We start from the raw sequence: 22,309 nt of genomic DNA, 5'->3' as shown, positions 1-22,309 counted from the left end.
CTTCCTTTGGCCTGAAATCTTAGTCTCTGGATACTTGGACACATCCCATCTAAAGGATCACCTAAGTCCACTGAAGTACATGATGGTGAACTGAGACAAGTGCAGCTCAGTACTCAATATAGATTGATCTAATAGTACAAAACTGATGAACAAAACTTTCCATCTTATACCAGGCATTAGGCAGATGCATGAATGGGAACAAAATCCCATTGCCCTGTGGGTAGGGTTTCAGGTAAGAGTGCTATTGTTCTTTAAGATCAGCAATATTGATTGATTGATTGATTGATTGATTGATTGATTGATCCCACTTTTCAGAGTGCCTCATAACTCTAACAAGATGCAATAGGTCTAATTGTTCTTTCACTTCAAGTAAAACAAAACAACACAAAGATATCATCACACCACCTTTATTTTCTCCACAGCATTGTGCCTTGCAGCTAACCCATTAAGATGGTGCACCATATCTGATGCTGAGCAGACCAAGTGTTCAAATCTGAAAGAATCCTTGAAAGATGACTTCCCATCATTCTCCTGTGTGAGGAGGGCTGGACCCCATGAGTGCATAAGAGCTATTGCAGTAAGTGACCAGCGGAAGCTGGATCTGAATATGCTGGGGCATTTCTGAGTTCAATGTGCAAGGCAAGTTGAACTTTTACTGATGGATCTGTGAACTATGCAGAGCATGGTTGATTTCAAAAATACCAGTGCTCTGGATGGGGTCAGAGAGAAGAGTTACAAAAGGTCACTGGACAGGACTTGGGAGATCAGGCTCAGAGCTTGAAACATTTGGCTAATCTTGGCAGAATCTGGTGAGTTCTGTGGACAAAGCCTGGTGTGACTTAAGGGGCCAATCCTATCCAAATTTCCAGGGCCCAAGGCAGCTATGCCAACAGGGTGTGTGCTATATCCTGTGGTGGATGGGCAGTCACTGAGGCCGCCTCAAAGTAAGGGAATGTTTGCTCCCTTTTCTTGGGGCTGCATCAGCCCTGGAAAGTTGGATAGGATTGGGGCCTAAGAGTGGAGTCAATAGCAAAAAAGTCTATCAGACTAGTTTTGAGGTTTAAAAGCTTAGATACCAGTATTGAGGTGGGGTGAATGATCAGACATGAGTAGTGCAGCTCGATCTCCAACCATCTTATTTCTATTGCTTCTGTGACTGAGAGGCAAATAAGGTTTTCTCTGACTCTTCTCATGTCTCTACTCTTGTGTATTTTCAGAACTCTGAAGTAGATGCCGTCACCCTAGACGCTGGTCACATTTTTGATGCAGGCCTGACCCCTTACAACCTGAAGCCTGTTGTAGCTGAGGTCTATGGCACAAATGAAGGACAAGGTAAATTTGAATAGGATCCACTCTTAGAATTCATAAAGATTTGGCAAGGTAGTAGACACATCACCTAAATGATACTACTTGGGAATATGCAGGGCAGTCAATGTTAACATGATAAAAAGCAGGAAAGAGAAGGCATTGGCAACACATGATATGGCTTTATACGAAATCAGACCATTGGTCCATCCAACCCAGTATTGACTCTTATTGCTAGCAGTGGCTCTGTGACAGAGGTCATTCTTAATTCAGTAACAGGAGGTCCTTTTAACAAAAAACTTCAGGGACTGAACCTAGGACCTTATACGCATAAAGAATGAGCCCAGGTGCTGTCCTGTAGACTCTTCCTTGATATAGGCTCCTGCTGGTCACAGAGGTGGAAGAAGGTGTGATCTGAATCTATGACCTCAAACGTACAATTTTAGGACACATCAGTTAACAAGACATAGGAGTAGCTGAAGCTCCATTTTGCGTTTCAAAATCACTACATTGTTTGAAATCCACTGAAATCACTACATGGCTTTGAAATCACTACATTAGATCACTACAAATCACTTCAGGCCAAGGGATACCATGATCTCAGCTAGCTGGATTTCCACTAAGCAGATCTTTAAGATCCTTATGATCTTAAGGTGGATCTTCATCCTGTTTTCAAATCTGACTACCCATGTTTGTATGTGTTGTGGTCAGTGTCACCTTCATTGTCAGGCCAAACCTTACCATGTAAGCAGGTTGTTTCTGAAGACAGAAGCTTCTGATGCTTCTGATTATGGTCTGGTTTTTATGGCTTGGCGGTCCACCCGGCCCCTCCACCCCATGATGCTCTGCAGAAGAAGGAAGGTGAAATGGAACCTCACTGTCTTTGAAGGAAGGGGGAGAAAGAATTTGGGATATGGTTTTACTATGGAAAAAGAGAAAATGGGGGAAGGGAGAGAGTGGCATTTGGTGCTCTCTGTTTCAGATAGCAAATTGTCATGGGCCAGCTATGATTACTAGCATTTGCGGACAGATATGCCAGTGGTTTCCAGCATTCCCTTCCATGGCAAACTGATTACACCAGTTTGCAATCTGCTGTATCCTGTATGGGATAAGCAGAGTGACTCCAACGCTGTAGTGAGCTGGTTGTTTGTCAAATTATAGGCTGCAATCCTAACCACACTTTCCTGAGTAAGCCCCATTGAACAAAATAGGACTTACTTCTAAGTAGACCTGGTTAGGATTGTGCCCTCAGGTAGGAACCATGAACAGCAGCAGGAAAGCTCTTCACTGTCGCTCAAGTATATATTTGCTTTTTTCCCCTCTTTCTTCATCAGAATCTGTTACCAGCTACCGTGCTGTGGCTGTTGCGAAGAGAGGAACTGCCCGTTCACTGTGTGATCTCAAAGGGAAGAAATCTTGCCACACTGGCTTGGGCAGATCTGCAGGCTGGCAGATTCCAGTAGGGACACTGCTGGAACAGAAATGTTTTGATTGGACCGGAACGGAGCCAATTGAAAAAAGTAAGTATGAGGCGAAGGGCATTGAAATGGAACTGGAGTGAACAAGAGGTTTCAGGGGGAAGGACATAGCCTACTTTCTGCTATCCACTGGGTCTACAAATAGGAACGTGCTCCCAAAACCCCAGGCGATCTTTCAAATGCTTCTGGTGGTGAACTCCCATTGGGAATGGGACACAGGAGAGAGGAAAATGTGAAAGAGCAGTGCAATTTCATACTTCTTTTAATCCAGTGGATACCATGGAGAGGACAGAGAAAGGAGGAACATGGAGGGAGGGGGCATGGAGAAGAGGCTCTGCTGCTGTTGATGTGTCTGCTACTGATTGCATGTTGGAGTGAGAGTCCTTGCGGTGCAGAGTGGTAGACCTGAGGGTGGGCTAAGCAGCAGTAGGTAGCAGCAAGGAGACAGCAAGTGGACTGTGGAGCTGGTCAAGCAGGAGTTTGTTCATTGAACCAGCAATGCAAAAGGCCAAACTAATGGTTTATATATGAGTCCAGAAAGTCTCACCCACCCCATTCTTGATCCAACTGTTTCTGGAATCAGCATCCTTCTCCCAAATTCACCCAGAGTCCGTAAGACCTTGGGCTTCTGGACAAGAATTCTATGCTGATGTTGGGCTACAACCCTGATCTGGCATCATATCTGTTCCTAAGATCCTAGAGACAAAAATTGGGGGGTGTATGTGTGTGAGATCAGGTCCAGGTGGGGCTGCTGAAATGTCTAAGGTCTGGGGTGTCTTGGAGTCCAATGGTCACTCACAGGCTAGCTCATGAGAGGTGCCAGGACTTGACTTCATCTTCTGAGGAGGCCTCCTCTCAGTCTAGCTGGTGCTGACCCTATGGTAGCATATACCCACCACTAACTCACCAAATCAATGCTAAGGTATGCCCCACCACAGATTTGGCACGGGGGATCAGTCATGTAGGAGAAGAGTCCATGGATGGCATTTGCTGAGGGTGACAAGTTGTAGGAAAAATCCTGTCTTCGGGTTTTGTGATATTATATCAGGTACATGAAATTGATTGAGCAAGTGGTGCGTGTATGTGTGTAAACATGGGTTGATGTACACCTCTAGAAATGCCTCTGCAGCACTTCCGTATAAACATTGTTCAAATGTAACCCGTATAAAAATCAGGAAAACTTTGAGATCCTTTATTTCTGGAAGTGACTGCAGAACATGAACTGAAAAGGATATCCAGGGATTCTGTACAACATGAGTGGCTTTGGCAAGGCAAGGGGCCCACACCCATCAGAGGGATCACCTGGCTGAGGTCTTAGCAGTGGTAGCAATGATTGCACTCCGTGCGCCATGGATGGGGCACCATGGAGGCCCCAGTACTGGGCCCACAGGGCCCACAGCAACACTACTTTACAATATTGGAGAGGCTTCAGGTATGCCTCAACCTGCACGCAGCTGCAGTCAATGGAGGTGCACATGATTTGAGATTCACATCTCAGTGTTTTCTATGACATCACAGGGGATTCTGGTGTGCTCTTTTGGAGTCTACACTTACTGCATCTTCTTCCTACCAAGAGTATAGGTGCCATCCCTAAAAATATTAGCACTTCAGGCTTGGGAATGTTGTGCGAGTGAGCTACCCCTGACATTAAGTACTATGAGAGAGAACAATTTGATAAGAAGGAACCTGCCAGTGAACAACTCAACGATTTGCTTTTCTTTTGCAGGTGTCAACAAGTTTTTCTCAGCCAGCTGTGTCCCTGGAGCCAAAAGTGTGGAGCCAGACCTGTGCCGCCAATGTATTGGAGTCGGTGCTGAGCATTGTTCCCGGAATGATCCTTATGCTGGATATTCTGGAGCTTTCCAGTGAGTAACAAGTGTTTTTGTAGAGGTTATTTGTTGTTGAATTCTAATAATATTAAGTGCTTCAGAAATCTGTACAGTGATGCAAAAATGCCTGTGAACTTAACACTGCACACTATTGACAACTTCTCTGTGGCTTTAGATTCTGACCTGATGGTTCCCATTATTGATATGAGGGGGGGGGGGGAAAGGATGTTATTTAAATGGTTGGGAACTGTATTTTGAAAGCACATTCAAAGCACGTTCCAGGCACATTTTATATTGGCATCATGCTGCTATTTGTCTTTAACACATCTGGTCAGATGTGTACTCAGATGTGCAGGGGGGACAGAGAGAGAATTCATAGAGCTCAATTCTAATTGAATGCTGCCCATGGGGTGCAGCGGTGCCAGCATAGGCTCTGCTGCATCCTGTAGGCAGCTGGAGACCATGCGGGGATGGAGAGGTAAGTAAAACTTTATTTTACTTACTCATCTCTGCTCCCGCATGGTCTCCAATGGGTCTTCACAGACCTGCATTAGTATGATGCAAGTTTCAGTAGGAGGCGTGTCAGGGGTGAAATGGAGGACAGGATATTGGCGAGCCGTTGCTGCCAACACCCACTCTTGCCCACCTCCGAAGGTCCCGATCTTCCCCCTGTTCTGCCCAAGTTCTGCTCCATTTTGCCCTCCCCATGCCCCCTCTGCTGGCTTACTGGCATTGATGGGAGTGAAGAGCTGTCCCTGTGTTCCTCTGGTGCTGCCACCTCTTCTGATAGTGCTTAGAAAATGGTCACTTCCACTGCACTCTGCATGTTATTGGCAGCTATTTTATGCCAGTGAAAATCTGTTCCGTTGCCTGCAAGGGGAGTGCAGGGAGTGCACTCTGGGGAGTGACATAATGTGATATGGCCAATGATGCAGGGTGTAGGCTGGTATGATCTGGAAGTGGCTTCCAGTTCATGTCCCATATTGCCAAATAGCTTCCTTCCTGGGCATGGTGGGCCTGGGCCCTACTGAAGACAACACAGTGGACAGTGAAAGTGTTTGCAAACCACCGCTCTAAACAGTATCTCCTTTCAGGAGCCTTTCAGGAATCACCCTGGCCTCAGCTGATGTATTCTCTCTGCTTGGCAATGCCTGTGTTTGGCCACTCTTGAGTCCATCCACATAATAATAATATAATATACAGTATTTATATACCGCCTTTCTTGGTCTTTATTCAAGACTTTATTCAAGGCAGTTTACATAGGCAGGCTTATTAAATCCACGCAGGGATTTTTACAAATTGAAAGAAGGTTCTTTCTTTCACGAACCACTACATTCAAGGTGTTACACTCCGATCTGGTTTAACATTCTGGCCTCCATCCTCCCACGCTCCGAGCAGACATCAGTGTCTTTTCATTTAAAACCCCTCCCATCAGGGTTCATAGCACTTCCGTGTACTCTCCAAAGCCTAGCACAGTAGCAGCACTGAACAACACAAAACCATTGTTGTAGTTTCCATGTTCAGACTTGCTGACCTGTTTCAAAGGTTGCTGTCCAAAAGAACAGAAGGTTAGTAAGAGTATAGTGTATAGAACACAAAAATATTGTTGTTCTTCTAATATTTCTTTCCCCTTTCTTTCTTCTAGGTGTCTGAAAGAAGGAGCTGGAGATGTAGCTTTTGTGAAAGATGCAACTGTGCTAGGTAAGGATTCAGAATGAGTCTAGCCCAGGGCTGGCCCAAGACCTCCTAATAACTGAGGTTGGATGTCAAATACAGCCCTCCCCTTACCCGTTGGTGCACCAGCTGCCAGCAGTGCTATTGCTGTGTTCTTCTTCATCCTGCTTCCTGGATTCAGAAAAGAATAGGGTGATAGAGGAAGTGCTGAGTGTTGGAAAAGGGGGTTCTGGGGTTTCTAGTGAGCAGAGTAATCAGCTGAAGAACACTTTTCCTATGGGGCATTCCACTACCCAGCTAGTTTGCTGCTATCAATAAATACAAGGAAGAGAGGCACTTAAGGTTTCGAAAGAAATACTTTACTCACAGTTTTACAGTTGTACACATCTTCTGAAGGATCAGAGATCCCTACTACTTCTGGAACAGAGAACCTTATAACTCTCTCTCTCTCTCTCTCTCTGGGGATGCTCATCACAGTAAAGGCTTTCTACCATTAGGCAAGCTCAGGAAGCCACATCCTTCTCCTTCTGTAGTCAGGGAGACAGCGACACGTGAGAAAAAGAGCAGGAAGGAAATTGCAGTAACCCACCTCCTACATGTATCATACCAGGTCTCAGGTGTCTAGACAGTACACTGCCCCCGAGTCCTGCAGGTGGCGTTGCATCCAAATTTCAACAGAGGAGAGAAGACTGATCTCAGAAACTCTTGACTGTCACTCTTCTTCACACTTCCTATGCTGTTCCATTCCCTTCTTCCTTTTGGAATCTAGGGAGCAGAAGGAGAAGGTGCCTCTTACCAGTCTGCTTGAAGTGACTGCTTCAGTCAGCTTCATGGATGGGCCATCCTTAGTCCCAGTACTATTCAGGACTCACCTCCGCAGATGGAAACCATGGTTTTGAGTTGGTTTGTGTCAACTTCCACATGCCAAGATAGTTGTGTGAGTGCTGATAATATGTGCAGAAATCAGCATGGATTGGCTTGTTATACACTGTCACAAAAAGGCTACACTCAAGGCCAGCAGTTCCCCAAAGTGTGCATCACAACACCCTGGAGTGTCACAAGGCACTTGCTGGGGCATCACCGGCCATCCACTGCCCCACCAGGGAGATTGTGGTGCAAGCCCTCAAGCAGCGGCAGGAGGCTCAGTGCAGTGGGTCGATCTGTAGCGTACAAAAAAAATCACACACTGTGAAAAGCCCTACTGCCCAGTCTGACCCTCTTACTGCTCTTTAGAGGCTTGTGATAACCACCAAACCTGGAGCTGAGTGGCCACCTGATAGGCAGGTTGTATGTAGAGGAAGATCCTCAGGCCTTGTTTTACCTCTGGGCCAGGTTGCTACTGTGGGAGAAGACAACCTGCAGAGCAGGCAAAAAGAGGGTCTAAGCAGCCGGACAACACAGAAGTGATCAAGGTAGCTCAGCTGCTGGACTGGTTGAGATCAGAAAGCTGGTTGACTGGACTGAGATCAGAAAGTGTAGTCAAGTATCAAGGGAACCCCACGCTGGGGTCAAGTACTAAGTGATGCTATGCTGTCCGTTACGTTGTCTTCATCCATCATGGCTCCTTATTTCTCAGTTCTGGTTTTCCAGCATCTCAGGGTGGAACCTCTCTTACCTGCTGACTTTAATTTTCATTGTTGTGCCTCATTCATTGCAGAACTCAGTCCAGAAGAAAGAAAGCAGTATGAGCTGATCTGTCTTGATGGCTCCACAAAACCTATTGAAGAGTACAAATCTTGTTCCTTGGCCAGAGTTCCTGCTCATGCTGTTGTGGCACGGGCCACTGATGGTCGCGTTGATGAGATCCAGGCATTTGTTGAAGCAGCACAGGTATTTTTCTATTTTTGCAGGAAGGTTAAAAAATTCAAGTCCAAAATGTATGAAGAGTTAAAATATTATATTGTATTATAAAAACAATATATAATGGAAAATATTCCAAAAAGGGGAAGCATAATCACTCATCTGACTATTGCTGAAGAGACAACACTTTTTCTCTGTGATCAGTAGGGATTATTTAAAGCCCTTTCTCATTTCCAACACTATATGACACCCACTAACCAGTTGTATTGAGGTAAATGAGGACTTCCATGTGGGAATTAATGCCCTACTTGTATGTACATCATGCAGCTTTCCACATCTTGGGGCCTGGGTTACCTGAATGATTATCTACTCCTGTATTACTTGTGTTGATCATTATTACCCTGCACATGCCTGATCTCGTCTGATCTTGGAAGCTAAGTAGGGTCAGGCCTGGTTAGTACTTGGATAGGAGACCGCCTGGGAATACTGGGTGCTGTAGGCTTATACCATAGTCTTTCAAGAGTGAAGGTTGCCAACCATTGACCTGCCCAAGCACTGAGATTTTTGTTAGATGACCTCCTCCAGGTCTTCCCCCTGAGATAAGGTGGGTGGTATCTAAAGAAATGGCGTTTCTGGCTATGGGACCCCTTCTGAGGAATCCTCCCTCTAGAAGATTCACCTGATGCCTTCTCTGATGTATTCTTGGGAGCAGGCAAATTCCTTTATATTTTTCCTGGCCTGTTAAGTCACCAGTGCTTTAATTTTCACTTGCTACATGGGATTCAGTGATCAAAGCTACACAAAGAGCCAAACTACACCTTAAATTAAATTGATCTCTGCCATTTGTTTTATTTTTTTAAATACCAGCTGCATGAAGGTGGGGGTAACACTTTGATCCAGATTACTCCTTCCATGGCTACTATTTGCTCTATATGACAGCTCTATAAGCTGCCATTCATACCAGTCGCTCAAGCATGTCCCTTTAAGGGGGCGTAATGGGGCGGGGGTGGGGTGGATCAGGCCCAGGAAGGGGTAGGATTGGCCGCAGCAGTGCATGCCATATCCTATTCCCCCTCCCAGGCTTAAAAACCCAGCACAGGGCTTCTCAGGGTTGCGCCAGTGATTTTGCTGGCACAGATCCAAGTAGTCCCATTGTGTAGGCTGGGGCTTTACCTCTAGCCTGCTCCTTTCCTTTCCTTTCTTTTCCTTTACCTCCAGCCTGCTCCTAGATACAGCGTGGGACATGTGACCCCGCTGTGCCAATGCTGGTTAGGCTTGGGCTGCCTGTTGATAGCCAGTCTGTGATGAGTCAACCATGAACCCAATATTGAATGTGATATAACTGAAAGATAATGATAATTTGTGAGGAAAGAAATAAAAGGGTTGAGGGGTTAACAAATGAAGAAACCGTAACCCTGTCTAGTTTTGCCATCATTAAATCATTTCTCTCCTATCCTAGAAACATTCCCCTGAGGGCACAACAGGTATAGGCCAACTTTTTGGCTCCCCTCTTGGAAAAGATCTCCTGTTCAAGGACTCTGCTAAAAAACTTATACCAATCCCTAAGTTGCTGGATGCTCATCTCTACTTGGGCCATGATTACTACACTGCTATTCAGAATATCAGAATAGGTAAGGACGGGATCCTGGATGTATCTGCATATTACATATTTTAATGTATACATTATGTCTTACTTAACATGTTGCGAGCCACCTTGGGTGCGCTTTGGGGAGAAAGGCAGTATATAAATCAAATAACTAAAAATATGGGAAGAAGGCATTCAAAACTGAGGCATGAAACTGAGCCTACCGAGCCAATCAGAGATACTGATTGAAATGCCTTTAATGCCATCAGCTTCACGTTTCTGCAAGAAGGAAAAATTGCAGGACCACGTTTTTACTGTCTGGACTATAGAGATGTGTTTGGGTGAATGCAAATCCTCTGACTGGCATGAAGGGTTCATAAATGATTAGACTGTGGTTTTACTGTGGAGAATCAACCTACCAGTTTTCCCTTTTGTTTCTGACTCCTGACAAGGCAGAACCCCATACAAGGCAAATGAAAGACGGTTCAAAAGCAAAAATTTCTTCTAATGGCAGGGCAGTATTGCAGAGAAAGGGAGTTAACCTTGCTGGAGAAGGGGGTTAACTTTCTGTACTCTTCTTTGGGTGGTTCCCCCCTCCCGTTGGAGAGAGGGAGTCAGATGACTGCTCCTGTGTTTGAATGGTATAAAGCAGGGGTGTCCAAAGTTTTTGGCAGGAGGGCCACATCATCTCTCTGATGCTGTGTTGGGGGCCGTGGAAAAAAAGAATTTAAGAATACATTTAAAATTTGAATAAATTTACATAGATTTACATAAATGAATATATTAAAGATGAACTTATATGATTGAATGAAGGTCTTGCAATAGCTCAAGGTATATAAAAGGCCTTGCACAAAGCAAGGCTGGCCTTTCCTTTGCTGCCACTACTGCATCACAGATGTGAAACAGTAAGCAGTGGAGGGAGCCCTCATCCAACAGCTCATGCGAGAAGTCAAACAGTTGCCCTCATGCTGAGATCAGTTGCGTTGGGCCAGTGTGGGCTCCAACAAATCTCCGGAGGGCCAGAGGCTCATTGGAGACTGGGGGCTCCCTGAGGGCCGCATTGAGAGGCCTCGAGTGCTGCAAGTTGCCCCAGGGCCGGGGTTTGGGCACCCCTGGTATAAAGGGAACACTTAGCTACCAGTGCAATTTAACAGAGCAACAACTTTCAGAAGGATTCCAAGCAGTAAGGCATAGGCAAGGGATCCGTATGCCACTGGTTGCTGGTAATGTTCCAGTTATAAGCCAATAGGTTCCTGTTATATCCTCAGAACCACACTGCATACAGCACTTAGCATAGCAGTGTTCACTCAGGCATGGAAGTGCTGCAAGATAAGGAGAGACAGCAAATTTCCCTATCAGCAAAATATTGTGATTTGATGGCCTGGAAACTGTAATATGTCTACAACCAGTACTATCCTGAGGGAAGATATTTTAATTCCATGTGGTAAATACGAAGTTAATTTACTGTGCTGTTAACCTACCTTCTGGTGAGACTCTTGGTTTAGCCATAACAGAATGATTTCCAGAATTTTGGTCACTAGGGTGTCACCCCCCCTCCCCAAGAATGTCTAATTGACCTGTTTTGAGTTAAGGCAGTGGTTCTCAAACTTTTAACACTGGGACCCACTTTTTAGAATGATAATCTGTCCAGAACCCACTGGAAGTGATGTCATGGCTGGAAGTGACATCATCAAGCAAAATAAAATAATTATAAATAATTAAATTAAAGAAAAACAGATAAATAAGGGGAAGCCAGCCCTGTTTCACCAAGTGAATTTTCTCTGTAGCCTGCCTGAAATAACATCCCTCCCACAAAAAATCAGTGAGATTTTCAGCCCTCCCCAGTGCCCACCTTACCAGCTCAAGCCTCTGTTTTATTCTTTTGGGGGGGGTTGCTGCCTGCAATAACCCCCCCCCAGATAAATCAGTGAGATTTTCAGCCCTCCCCAGTGCCCACCTCACCTGCTCAAGCCTCTGGTTTAGTCTTTTGGGGGGGGGCTGCCTTCTGGAGCATTTGTTAAGCTCCACTTTCATCAGAAGGGGACCATGCAGCTAGTCTTGCATTCCTCTTTGCCTGACTTGACCACAAGCCAAGCCACATTTGCTTACTCATGAGTAAATGCGACCCTGTGGTTTACTTTCGCTTTCCATAGGGCTCCATACATTCGTCTGCTTGGAGGGAGGGACTTCCTTCATGGGTGTTTTTTTGGGGCTGCTTTCATTGGATAGGAACCACTCTGGTGTCATTGGATTCCTCTCAGCCTGCCATTCCTGATGAACTGTGGCAAGTTCACCTACTTGCGAGTAAATACGCGATATGGCTCAGTTTCATTTTCCATAGGGTTCCATGCATTTTTTGGTTTCTGGATTTTTGGCCATAACTTTTGCTGGAAAGGAGATATTTCAATCTGGTTTTTTGCATTGCATTCCACTGGAAATTCTGCATCTAACGGTATATGACATGATGGAGTTACTCCTAACCTTCGCGATGTTAACAATGTTGGGGCATTTGTGGTGTTACACCCCCCCTAAGGGTGGTACCCAGGGTGGACCGCCCCCACTAGCTAAACCACTGGCTAAATAACCCTTTCTTGGGCTACTTATAAAATTTTTTTAATCAGAGTTCATTTTAACACACTCTTCCCAAGTTTGCAATCTCTAATTGAAGGCCAGTGTTAGCCCTATTCTCCTGCTACTGACAGCATCAAGAGACATTATTCTGAAACCTGATTTTTAAGCATTTCTATTTTCAGAAGAAAAATGATGCAATTGTTCAATATTTTAGATGACTGTCGATTTATCTCCTCTCCCAATGGTGCTGTGATGGAATTACTGAGCACCTGATTCACTGATTCTCTCCTTTCTGGTCCCTTGTAGAAAGAGCTGTTCCTGTTACATCAGACAAAGTCACCTGGTGCTCAGTGGGCAAGGCTGAGCAGACAAAGTGTGACTTGTGGAGTGGCATGAGCAATGGTGCCATCGAATGTGCTGTGGCTGAAAATGCTGAAGCATGCATTGCCAAGATACTGGTAAGTGCTTCTTCAGGTTGCTGGTGGCTTCCCTTTGTACCTGCACGTTCCTATCTCTCTGTTAATCACATTTCTATCCCATCCTTTCTCTGAGGAGCTCAAGATGGCACCCATGTTTTCCTTTCTCTGTTTTATGCTGTCCTGGTGATGTAGCACCAAATAAGAAACATGCGTGCACTGGTGCTGTGGAACCATCACTTACTATCAGTGCAATGGATTGAGCGAGAAGATGGTTGATGATCACCCACAAGAAAGTTTTCTGAAAGTGCCTGGCTGCATCCTTTTCACATACATGGAGTCGTTTTAAGATAACTTGACCATTTCTAGGGTGCTGGTTGAACAATTTGATTTCTATCCTTCTGTTGAGTCTTTTTTCATTCTGTCCAATATCCTCTCATGAAAAATGTGCAAACAAACGTTCATGCTTTATGGTTGCTTTGATATTCATTGACTGCAGCTCTCCTGCACACAGTTTAGCTGGGTAAATTCTACTGAAGTCAACGAGATGTAAGCAATACAACCGTGTACGGGATTGCAGCCCAAAATTCTTATAGAATTAATATTACAGTGCATATTTTCCTTTCAGCCTCAGTGCTTAAAATAATGAGGAATGAAGTGAAGCTGAAAGACCTTAACTGACTTTGAAGTACAAGACTGTAGCTGTGATAGGTATTGTCAGGAGTGGCATCAGAAATTGACCAGGATAGGCTCTGGCTGAGGACCCATTTTGCCAGGCTGATCCCTGGATTCTCAGGTCTGGTGGCAGGGATAATGCCCAGTGCACCATCAGGGGCAAATGGGTGTTATGGGGCACAGACTTTGCCCCAATGCCCCCAGCAACCTAGTGCCAGCAGTGGCAAATGTGTACCACAGAGATTAAAGTTTAGAAAGCTGCTAGCATAGCCATAACATCATGTAAGTTTGTTACTTTTTTGTAATTGCCAATAATTTCTTTGGCTTGTACTGGATTAATGACACTGGCAAAGCAGAAAAAGAGGCTTTTCTGTAAATCTGCAATTCATATGCCACACCGTACAATCCTGCACACTCTATCCTTCTGAGAAGCCAGGAACATAGACTGCCTTGGCAAAGGTAGCGTATGTAAGTAATTGCCCAGTAATAGTCAAGGGTCTGGGTATTCTTCATTCAGGAGCTGGAGAAAGGAAGGGGACAGATATTTTCAGGCAACACCACACTACTTTCCAAGTTGCAAATGTTATCAGTTGATTTGACATCATGTGATATGACACTAGTTTTACAGAAAAGATCTACAGAATCAAAGCAGTCCTTGAGGGAAGGCTTCTAAGATGCCCCCATTGAAATAAAGTGGCATGCTTGTGATCTTGCCAAGTGATGTCACTTTCATTTAAGTGGAGAAACTCCCCATGGATTATGCCCACACAGTGTTTTGGTTTTGAAAAATCCAGTTGGCTTTCGTTCTAATTCAGCATTCCCTCTTCTTTCTTTAAAATTTTTTTTCTAAATAGACTCTCTTTCTCTGCAGAGAGGTGAATGTGATGCCTTGAGCTTGGATGGAGGACTTGTCTACACTGCAGGACAGTGTGGCTTGGTGCCAGTAATGGCAGAAGTCTACAGTAGTAAGTATAGAAAATGGTAGTTTGACTCAATACGTATAGCACTATCTGTCGCGTGTACATTGCAGGAAACAACCTCTCATTGGATGTTCAGTCATTAGCTCCAGTCTTCAGATTTCATCAGCTTAGAGCTCAATGGAGTAGGCGCTTTTATACACCAGCGAAAGAACTAGCAATCAACTCTGTCAGTCATGGTCCTTTCGTGAACTCAAGAAAAAAAACCCAGCAATTGGGAATCTTTGATGTGGCTTGGAAAACACAGCACTTATGGACCACACAAAAAGTGGACCACACAGAAAATATATCTGTCTGCACCTTTAGACTCTTTCACTTACATACATGCTCACCCCCCCCCCCAATTCTTGAGGTGAGGAGCATTACTCTGCATTATTTTAGTGATCATGATTTCTGTTCATCTTGTCACTCCAAATCCTAATGCTTTATGTTGCAAATCCACCAGGCATTTTTTTTTGTCAATTCCTCACTTTTTATAAGCTTTCAGAAAATAGGCATCCCATTACTGAGGAGAGGAAAGGTGGGGACTTTTAAATAAATCTTTTAAATAAATACTGTGCATAAATAAGCTTGGTTTTGGCCATGAGGGCTGTAACCATAAGAGGGCTAAATTTGAAGCCAATGAGAAAGTGTGTGTGTGTGTGTGTGTGTTTTGCTTTAAAACAGCACAAGGGATGGTCAGGAGCAGAACCATGGTGGGGGCAAAGTCATAAAGGCCTCTAATCCGCACCATGATTTTGCTTCTTTTTGTGTTGTTGGGGTGGGGGCTGACCACTAATTAAAAAACAAAATACACACCTTGCCACATTACTCATTTAGGATTTGGGGTAACTTGGCCTTCACGTTGCTATCATGACATGGTGAAAATTGGGTGTTTGTTCTCATTGTAGCTAACCCTGAAGCATGTGCTGATCCCAGGACACCAAGAAAAGGTGAGTGTTATGACCCATAACCTCTGGGATACATGGGAACAGATGGTATCATCAAATCTTTGGACTTTAGGGATGGGGCCAAGGAACTGAAAACAAGTAAAATCTTTCTATGCCCCATTTTCTGACTGTTCTCTCTGACCCAATGGTTGTTTGCACATGGTCCAGGCTATCCTGTACTCTAGTTAAAGCCCTTTACTGCTGCTCAACAGACCTGGCCTACCAATGAGGCAAACTGGAAGCTTTGCTTTGAGCACTAAGTTGGAGGAAGAACTGACAATGGATATCATGTACCCTATATCTGCCCACCACTTCCCTTCAGCCTACCATCCACTGAGCTGCTTCAATTAGCTTACTGATCCTCTTCCCACTTGCTGAAAGTGAATGGAAAGAGGTTCAGGTCAGTGGCACCTGTCCCCACATCTTCCTCAGCACCTGGAGGAAGAAGAGGGGGAGAAAAGCTGCCACTTCCTCCTTACTCTCCTCACCCACCAATCTGCTTAGGTGACAAGCCAAGCTCCAGCACTGACTTGTTCCTAGGTGCCTATCATCTTCCTGTGCCTAAACAGAAAGAACATAGCATGCTCAAAGCTCCTAGCATGCTCAGCTATTCCTATTTATTTTAAAAGGGATGGAAGCATAAAAGGTGGTGATCTGGAGCGGAAGGTACAGGGGTAGATCTCTGTGTCTCCCTTGTGCTGCTGCAGCCAAGTGTGGATGTGGCAGTGGTGGAGTGCGCAAGATTTTGAGGTTTTGTGGAATTTGCACAATGTTTCAGGCAGCCCTGGGGCTCAGATCTGGCGTGCTGTTGTGGTCATTGTCTTTCAATAATCAACTACAAGTGGCATTTAAAAGGTGGTTCCACACAGCACTCTATCCAGTGATTCCTGCCCCCATGGCAAAGATCATTCTATATTTCTACATAGAAGTCAGTCTTATAACATAGGAAGCTGATGCTGAGTCAGACAATTTAGCTCAGTATTGTCAGTAGACACTGGATGGCAGCAGCATTTCAGTCAGAGATTCGGGATACAGGAATTGAACCTGGGATCTTCTGCAGACAAAGTGGGTGTACTACACTGCACTATAGTTCCTTTCCAGAAGGAGAATTCAGCAATTCTAGGCTAAGTAGCAGATTCCCTCCACACCGACTTTCAATCTGGAGCCAATGGGCTAAATTCAATGGAAAAGTGCTTATTGAACCCATATTTTAAGCTTGTCCACAAAGAATATATACGATTTCAATCTACAGGTTTGTTTTCAAATAAGGAAACTATAGGTTGAATTAGTTTGCTTCTCATTTGAGAGATGGCTGCTTCCTTTTCTTTATCTTCAGTTCCTGATGGCTATAATGCGGTAGCCGTTGCCAAGAAAACTGATGGTGACATTACATGGAACAACCTGCATGGAAAGAAGTCCTGCCACACTGCAGTTGGTAGAACTGCTGGTTGGAATATACCCATGGGCCTGACTTACAATCGTACTGGTAGTTGCGAATTTGGTGAGCGGCCTTATTTTGTCCATTTGTACTTACGTTGTATATTTGTATCTTGCTCATCCTACAATCACACAGGACAGCCTCCCCTCCATCTAAGCAACAATCCTGTGAGACTAGTTAGGATACAAAATAGTGATAACCATGAGCTTGGTAGGGATTTGAGTGCTCCTTCCACTACACTATACTGACTTTTTTCTATGCTTTCCCTGTTGTGCTTTCCCTGCTGTCCTTGCTCCTTAGTATACAATTTGCACTACTTTTTATGGTGGTCTGGAAAAAGAGTTTCATAGGCAATCAGTAGCCATCTACCATGAGGTATTGAATGCAGGAGGGCATGGGGCAGTGGAAGAGGTCAGATGGTTGTGCCAATGCGGCTAGTCTGTATATTTTTGTAATGCCAAATGCTCTTCAGTTGCCTGCAGTCCAGTGTATTTTTAATATATTTGAAATTTTGCTCCCTCTCCTGCCTGATGAAAAATTTTGTAAAATCTGCATGGTCCTACACCTATCCAATTTGGCCCAATAAATGGTGCAACTGTAACAATTTTGTAGCCAATTATAAACCAATATCACTCTCTGTGTGCAGATTTTTAAATAAGTTGGCTATGGCTGGTGGTGTTCAACCTATAGTACAGAAGGGTACATGCCCACATTTAGTTGTGAAGAACTAAATATTTTAGACAGCCTGATCAATGTGATGGTAGGAAATGAACATTCTGTTTTCTGGGTAAGGACTAGGAAGGGAAAGATTGATGTCTTTGCTAATTGATCTCTGCTAGAGAGAGGTAGAAAGGTTCTTTCTTTTGAACACTTTTGGGACGCATGTCTATGTGGCCATACACCCACACCCATATCTAATGCATGCAAATGTCTGGGCAGGGTGGAGTATTGTGTGCATTCAAGTGCTGGGAATATGCCATTCCAGTTGACCACCTGATTTGGCTGCAAAATACTTGCATCAGTGCCCCTTGAAAAGATTATATTTCCCAGGTAACCCCTTTCATTTGAACTTGCTTGCCTACATTCACAGACAGGAAGGTCACCTTTTCTTCTCTCCTTGGATGTGGGACCAACATTCCAAGCATCATTTCTTTTGTGTTAAAAGACTATGAGCACAATCCTAACCAGGTCCACTCAGAAGTAAGTCCTATTGTGTTCAATGGGACTTACTTCCAGGAAAGTGAGATTAGGATTAAAGCCTTCATTTCACTGCAAATACTATATCAGGGAAGCTTACAGTGGCATGCAAACTTGCTATTCTCTGTCCCCATGTCAGATAAATACTTCAGTCAAAGCTGTGCACCAGGCTCACCGGTTGACTCTCCACTCTGCGCACTGTGCAAGGGCGTTCGCAACAACAAGTGTAGTGCAAACAGCAATGAACCATACTATGGCTATTCTGGTGCTTTCCGGTAGGTGGCTTTGGTTTTAAAAACAAACTTTTGGGGCAAGGAGGGAGGTGATGGAAAAATGAGAAATCACATCATCTACCACTCCCCCCACACTGCAGTCCAAGATGCATTCTTTCTGGCTATAATGACAGATCTACCACTTCATAGAATCATGGGACTTGGAAGGAAGTAAAAGACCACTGAACTTCCCCTGCCCTTGTCCAATCCAGCCCAACTATCTCTAGCAGAGTGTAGGTACATCACAAAAAGACATCAGAGCAAATAGCTCCAGGTAATTTGTGTCAGGTAGTTAGCTAGCTTGCTGGAGGATGAAAAGGTGACTGCTCTCCCCCTCCATTATCAAACCTATCTGATCTGATGGAAAATGTCTTGACCTGAAAACACTCAACACAAAAGGCTCCCATCTCTAGTATCAGCACTAGGTTCCCAAGGGCTGGTGCATGTAGCACTGCCAGTGCTACTAATTGTTTAGGGATTAGTCCAGCCAGGTGGGCTCTGTGATGGGTGTAGGCCTTTGCGCCTGTATTTTTTTAATGGAATAGTTCAGAGAAATCAAATGATTACATCAGTTGTTCCACCCTTACTCTAAATCAAGTGCCATGAACATTGATGGTACTATATAAATAAGTACATTAGAACATAAGAAGAGCCCAACTGGATTAGGCCAAAAGCCATCTAGTCCAGCCTCTTGTATCTCACAGTGGCCCACCAAATGCTTCAAGACAAGACAAAAAGACACAGCCTGCATCCTGGTGCCTTCCCTTGCATCTGGCAATCTGAGGTAGCCTACCTCTAAAACCAGGAGCTTGCACATACCTACCATGACTTATAACCCATGATGAACTTTTCCCCAGAAATTTGTCCAATCCCCTTTTAAAGGCATCTAGGCAAGATGCCATCACTACTTCCTATGGCAAGGAGTTCCACAGACTAATTACATGCTGAGTAAAGAAATATTTTCTTTTGTCTGTCCTAACTCTCCCAACAATTTTAGTGGATGTCCCCTGGTTCTGGTGTTGTGTGAGAGGGAAAAGAGTGTCTCTCTATCCACTGTTTCCATTCCCTGCATAATTTTGTATGTCTCAATTGTGTCCCCCCTCAGGCGCCTCAGGCGCCCCTCAGGCCAACACACATTTTGCTTCCTTAAATGGTACACCAATTTCTGGGTATATTTGGGGTGCTGATTCCAAAAATGGAATCATGGCTTCCTCATGAGGAAGCTGCTTGAATCATTCACTAATGAGGCTATACTATATCTCTAAAACTAGACATGGTAGGGCAAGATGGATGCCATTTTTGGAATTGGCACCCTAAATTCATATCCAACCACCATAAAGTTTGGGAAAAACTTTTCTGACCCTCAATTTTGTAGGCCTGTGTAATTAGTAATTTTGTATAATAGTAAATAATTGGTTTCAAGATAAGCCATAGTAAGTCCTGTATCAAATGAAGCCATTATTCCATTGAGTGATTTAAGTTACACAATCACAGCAAAGCACAGTGATTATTACATATATGTCCAGGCGTTTGGGAAGCAAAGTCCAATTAACAACAAATTGCAGCAATATCAATAATACAAAATGGAATAGAAGTTTTTCAGTGGATATCATTTTATATCACTAATTGAAGTATAATCTCTAAGATGTGTCTTGGTTATACAAGTTACTAGACAAGAGTATTACTTGTGCCTTGAATCTCTCTTTGCAGACTTTGAATCAGAGCTGGCCCACCTATGAGGCCAACTGACAGCCCAATCCTATGCATGTCTACTCAGAAGTAAGTCCCATTAGAGTCAATGGGGCTTACTCCCAAGAAAGTGGATAGGATTGGACTGTCAATCAGTCACCTCAGGAAGCAGGTTGGAGGTGCCCACCTCTGTCTATCCAATTGCCTGTACGGCTACTCCTCCTCCCACTTCCTGGACTGGACTTGTTGTATCCTTCCCAAGGACAAGAAGGAATTTATTTGGGGAACAGGAAATTACACATATTCCATAATGTTTCCTTTTGGTTGTATTCTTTAGATGTTTGATTGAGGCAGGAGACGTAGCCTTTATTAAAGGATCCACAGTGCTTGAGCTCACAGAAGGTAAGTTTGTTTCACTATCCAGACTCTGAATAGTCATTCAAGTGCCATTGTATCAGTAGTCTTGATACACATAGGGCACAATGCTAACCAGGTCTATTCAGAAGTAAGTCCTATTTTGTTCAATGGGGCTTACTCTCAGGAAAGTGTGGTTAGGATTGCAGCCATGGACTCAAAGACCATTTAAAAAAAACAGCTTATAGTACCAAAAATCCCTTTACCTGTGCTCCATATCAGGTTTAGGACTATCAAAAAAGACCAAGGCTGAAAATCACTGTCAGAATGTTCTGTATTTGCAGTCTACTCTGTTAAGAATAGTTATAATGTAAACACAAGCAGAGCTAGAAACCGGAAATCAAAAGTCAAATGACAGAAGCTGAAGCAGATAATAGTCAGGTGCTCCAGTATGGTTGGGAAAAGTGATCACTGGACTGGGAGTGGTTTCAGAAAAATGTGGGAGAGGTTTCACAAATCTGGACTTCCTTAAAAGGAAAAGTATAGGAGTTGCATCTTAAGTTTCCATCCTAACTGGTACCTGAGTTCAAAATATGAAGCACAGGTTGGCTCCAGGGTGAGGTTTTAAGCACCATTAGTTTGCCTGGCTTTTCTGCCTGGCTTTGCCTATTTGGCTTTTTCTGGTTACTGAAGGGGAGGATAAAAATACATATCAGGACAGCCTTTTTCAACAGCTCTGAACTATGAGTCAGTGGCATCACTAGGAGGGTGCGGGGGGTGCGGGCCGCACCGGGTGATGCACCGGGGGTGATGTGCTAAAATTGCGCCGTTAGGAGCTATCGCATCATGCCATACACCGTTGGATGTGGAATGTCCAGTGGAACACATTGCAAAAACCCCTTTGAGATAGCCCCTTTCCTTCAAAAGTTATGGCCAAAAAATTGGAAGGAAAAAAATACATGGAGCCCTATAGAAAGTGAAAGTGAGCTGTATTGTGCGTTTACTCATGAGTAGGTGAACATGCCTTAGTGCATTGGAAAGGGCAGGCAGAGGGGAATCCAACAACACCTGAATGGTCCTGATCCAGTAAATGCAGCCCCCCAAAACACCAGAGAATGTGGTTCCCCCTCCCAGCTTCGAGTGTATTCAGCTCTATGGGAAGGGAAGCCATGTGGCTGTGTTTACTTGCGAGTAGTTGGCCTTGCCTTGCTCCATCGAACAGGGCAGGCTGAGAGGACTCCAGCTCAGAATGGTCCTGATCCAATGAATGCAGCCCCAAAAACACTTGAGGAGGAGGGCCTTCCCCCCCAGCTGCGAGTGTATGGAGCCCTATGGGAAGCGAAGCAGCCTCATGTAGCATTTACTCATGAGTAGGCAGACGTGCCTTAGCTGGTGGTCAGGCCAGGCAAAGAATGTGAGGGCACCAGAATGGTCCCGATCCGATGGAACTGGAGTGCAACAAAAGCACCAGAAGGCAGCCTCCCCCCCCCCCACTAGAAAGGACCAACAAAGAGGCTTGAACTGGTAAGGGGAATGTTTTCTACTTTGCCCTTGCAGTTTCCCTCACAGCCCAATCCTACCCACACTTTCCTGGGAGTAAGCCCAACTGACTCTAATGGGACTTACTTCTGAGTAGACATGCATAGAATTGGGCTCTGAGGCTGGACTCCTATCCCCACTTTCCTGGGAGTAAGCCCCATTGACTCTAACTCTACACAGACTTACTTCTGTGTAGACAGGCATAGGATTGGGCTCTCAGACTTATAAAGCCAGGTGGGTCTTTGTATTGATGTGCTTGAAATAGAAGGACTTAAAACTGGGCACTAGGAGGGCTGAAGATCTCACTGATTCTTTTTTGGGGGGGGGGGGTGTTATTGCAGGCAGACTACAGAGAAAACTCACTTGGTGGAACAGGGATGGCTCCCCCTTATTTAATTATTTCTTTCATTTTAATTTAACTATTTATAATTATTTATTTTAATTTGCTTGATGATGTCACTTCTGGCCATGACACCACTTCCAGTGGGTACTGGACAGATTGTCATTCTAAAAAGTGGGTCCAGGTGCTAAAAATATGAGAACTGCTGCAATAAGGTGTTAGTAAGTTGACATGGGTATGT

General features: G+C 44.4%; 1 protein-coding gene across 1 annotated transcript in view; it reads left to right on the top strand.

Annotated features, from left to right (window-relative positions):
• LOC136643851 (ovotransferrin-like) overlaps window positions 1-22,309 on the top strand; it is a 29,029-nt gene that overhangs the window by 2,478 nt on the left and 4,242 nt on the right. The window contains exons 2-14 of the mRNA XM_066619234.1: window positions 423-577; window positions 1,218-1,332; window positions 2,640-2,825; window positions 4,510-4,648; window positions 6,258-6,313; window positions 7,944-8,116; window positions 9,546-9,717; window positions 12,549-12,700; window positions 14,205-14,314; window positions 15,621-15,643; window positions 16,576-16,740; window positions 18,014-18,149; window positions 20,173-20,237. Of these exons, the coding sequence (XP_066475331.1) occupies window positions 423-577; window positions 1,218-1,332; window positions 2,640-2,825; window positions 4,510-4,648; window positions 6,258-6,313; window positions 7,944-8,116; window positions 9,546-9,717; window positions 12,549-12,700; window positions 14,205-14,314; window positions 15,621-15,643; window positions 16,576-16,740; window positions 18,014-18,149; window positions 20,173-20,237 (1,647 nt within the window). The remainder of the gene's footprint in view (window positions 1-422; window positions 578-1,217; window positions 1,333-2,639; window positions 2,826-4,509; window positions 4,649-6,257; window positions 6,314-7,943; window positions 8,117-9,545; window positions 9,718-12,548; window positions 12,701-14,204; window positions 14,315-15,620; window positions 15,644-16,575; window positions 16,741-18,013; window positions 18,150-20,172; window positions 20,238-22,309) is intronic.

This window comes from Tiliqua scincoides, chromosome 3, assembly GCF_035046505.1.
Source record: "Tiliqua scincoides isolate rTilSci1 chromosome 3, rTilSci1.hap2, whole genome shotgun sequence".
In the NCBI taxonomy this organism is placed as follows: Eukaryota; Metazoa; Chordata; class Lepidosauria; order Squamata; family Scincidae; genus Tiliqua; species Tiliqua scincoides.
Note: the sequence above shows the minus strand (reverse complement) of the source record. Positions and strands in the feature narration are given on the sequence as shown.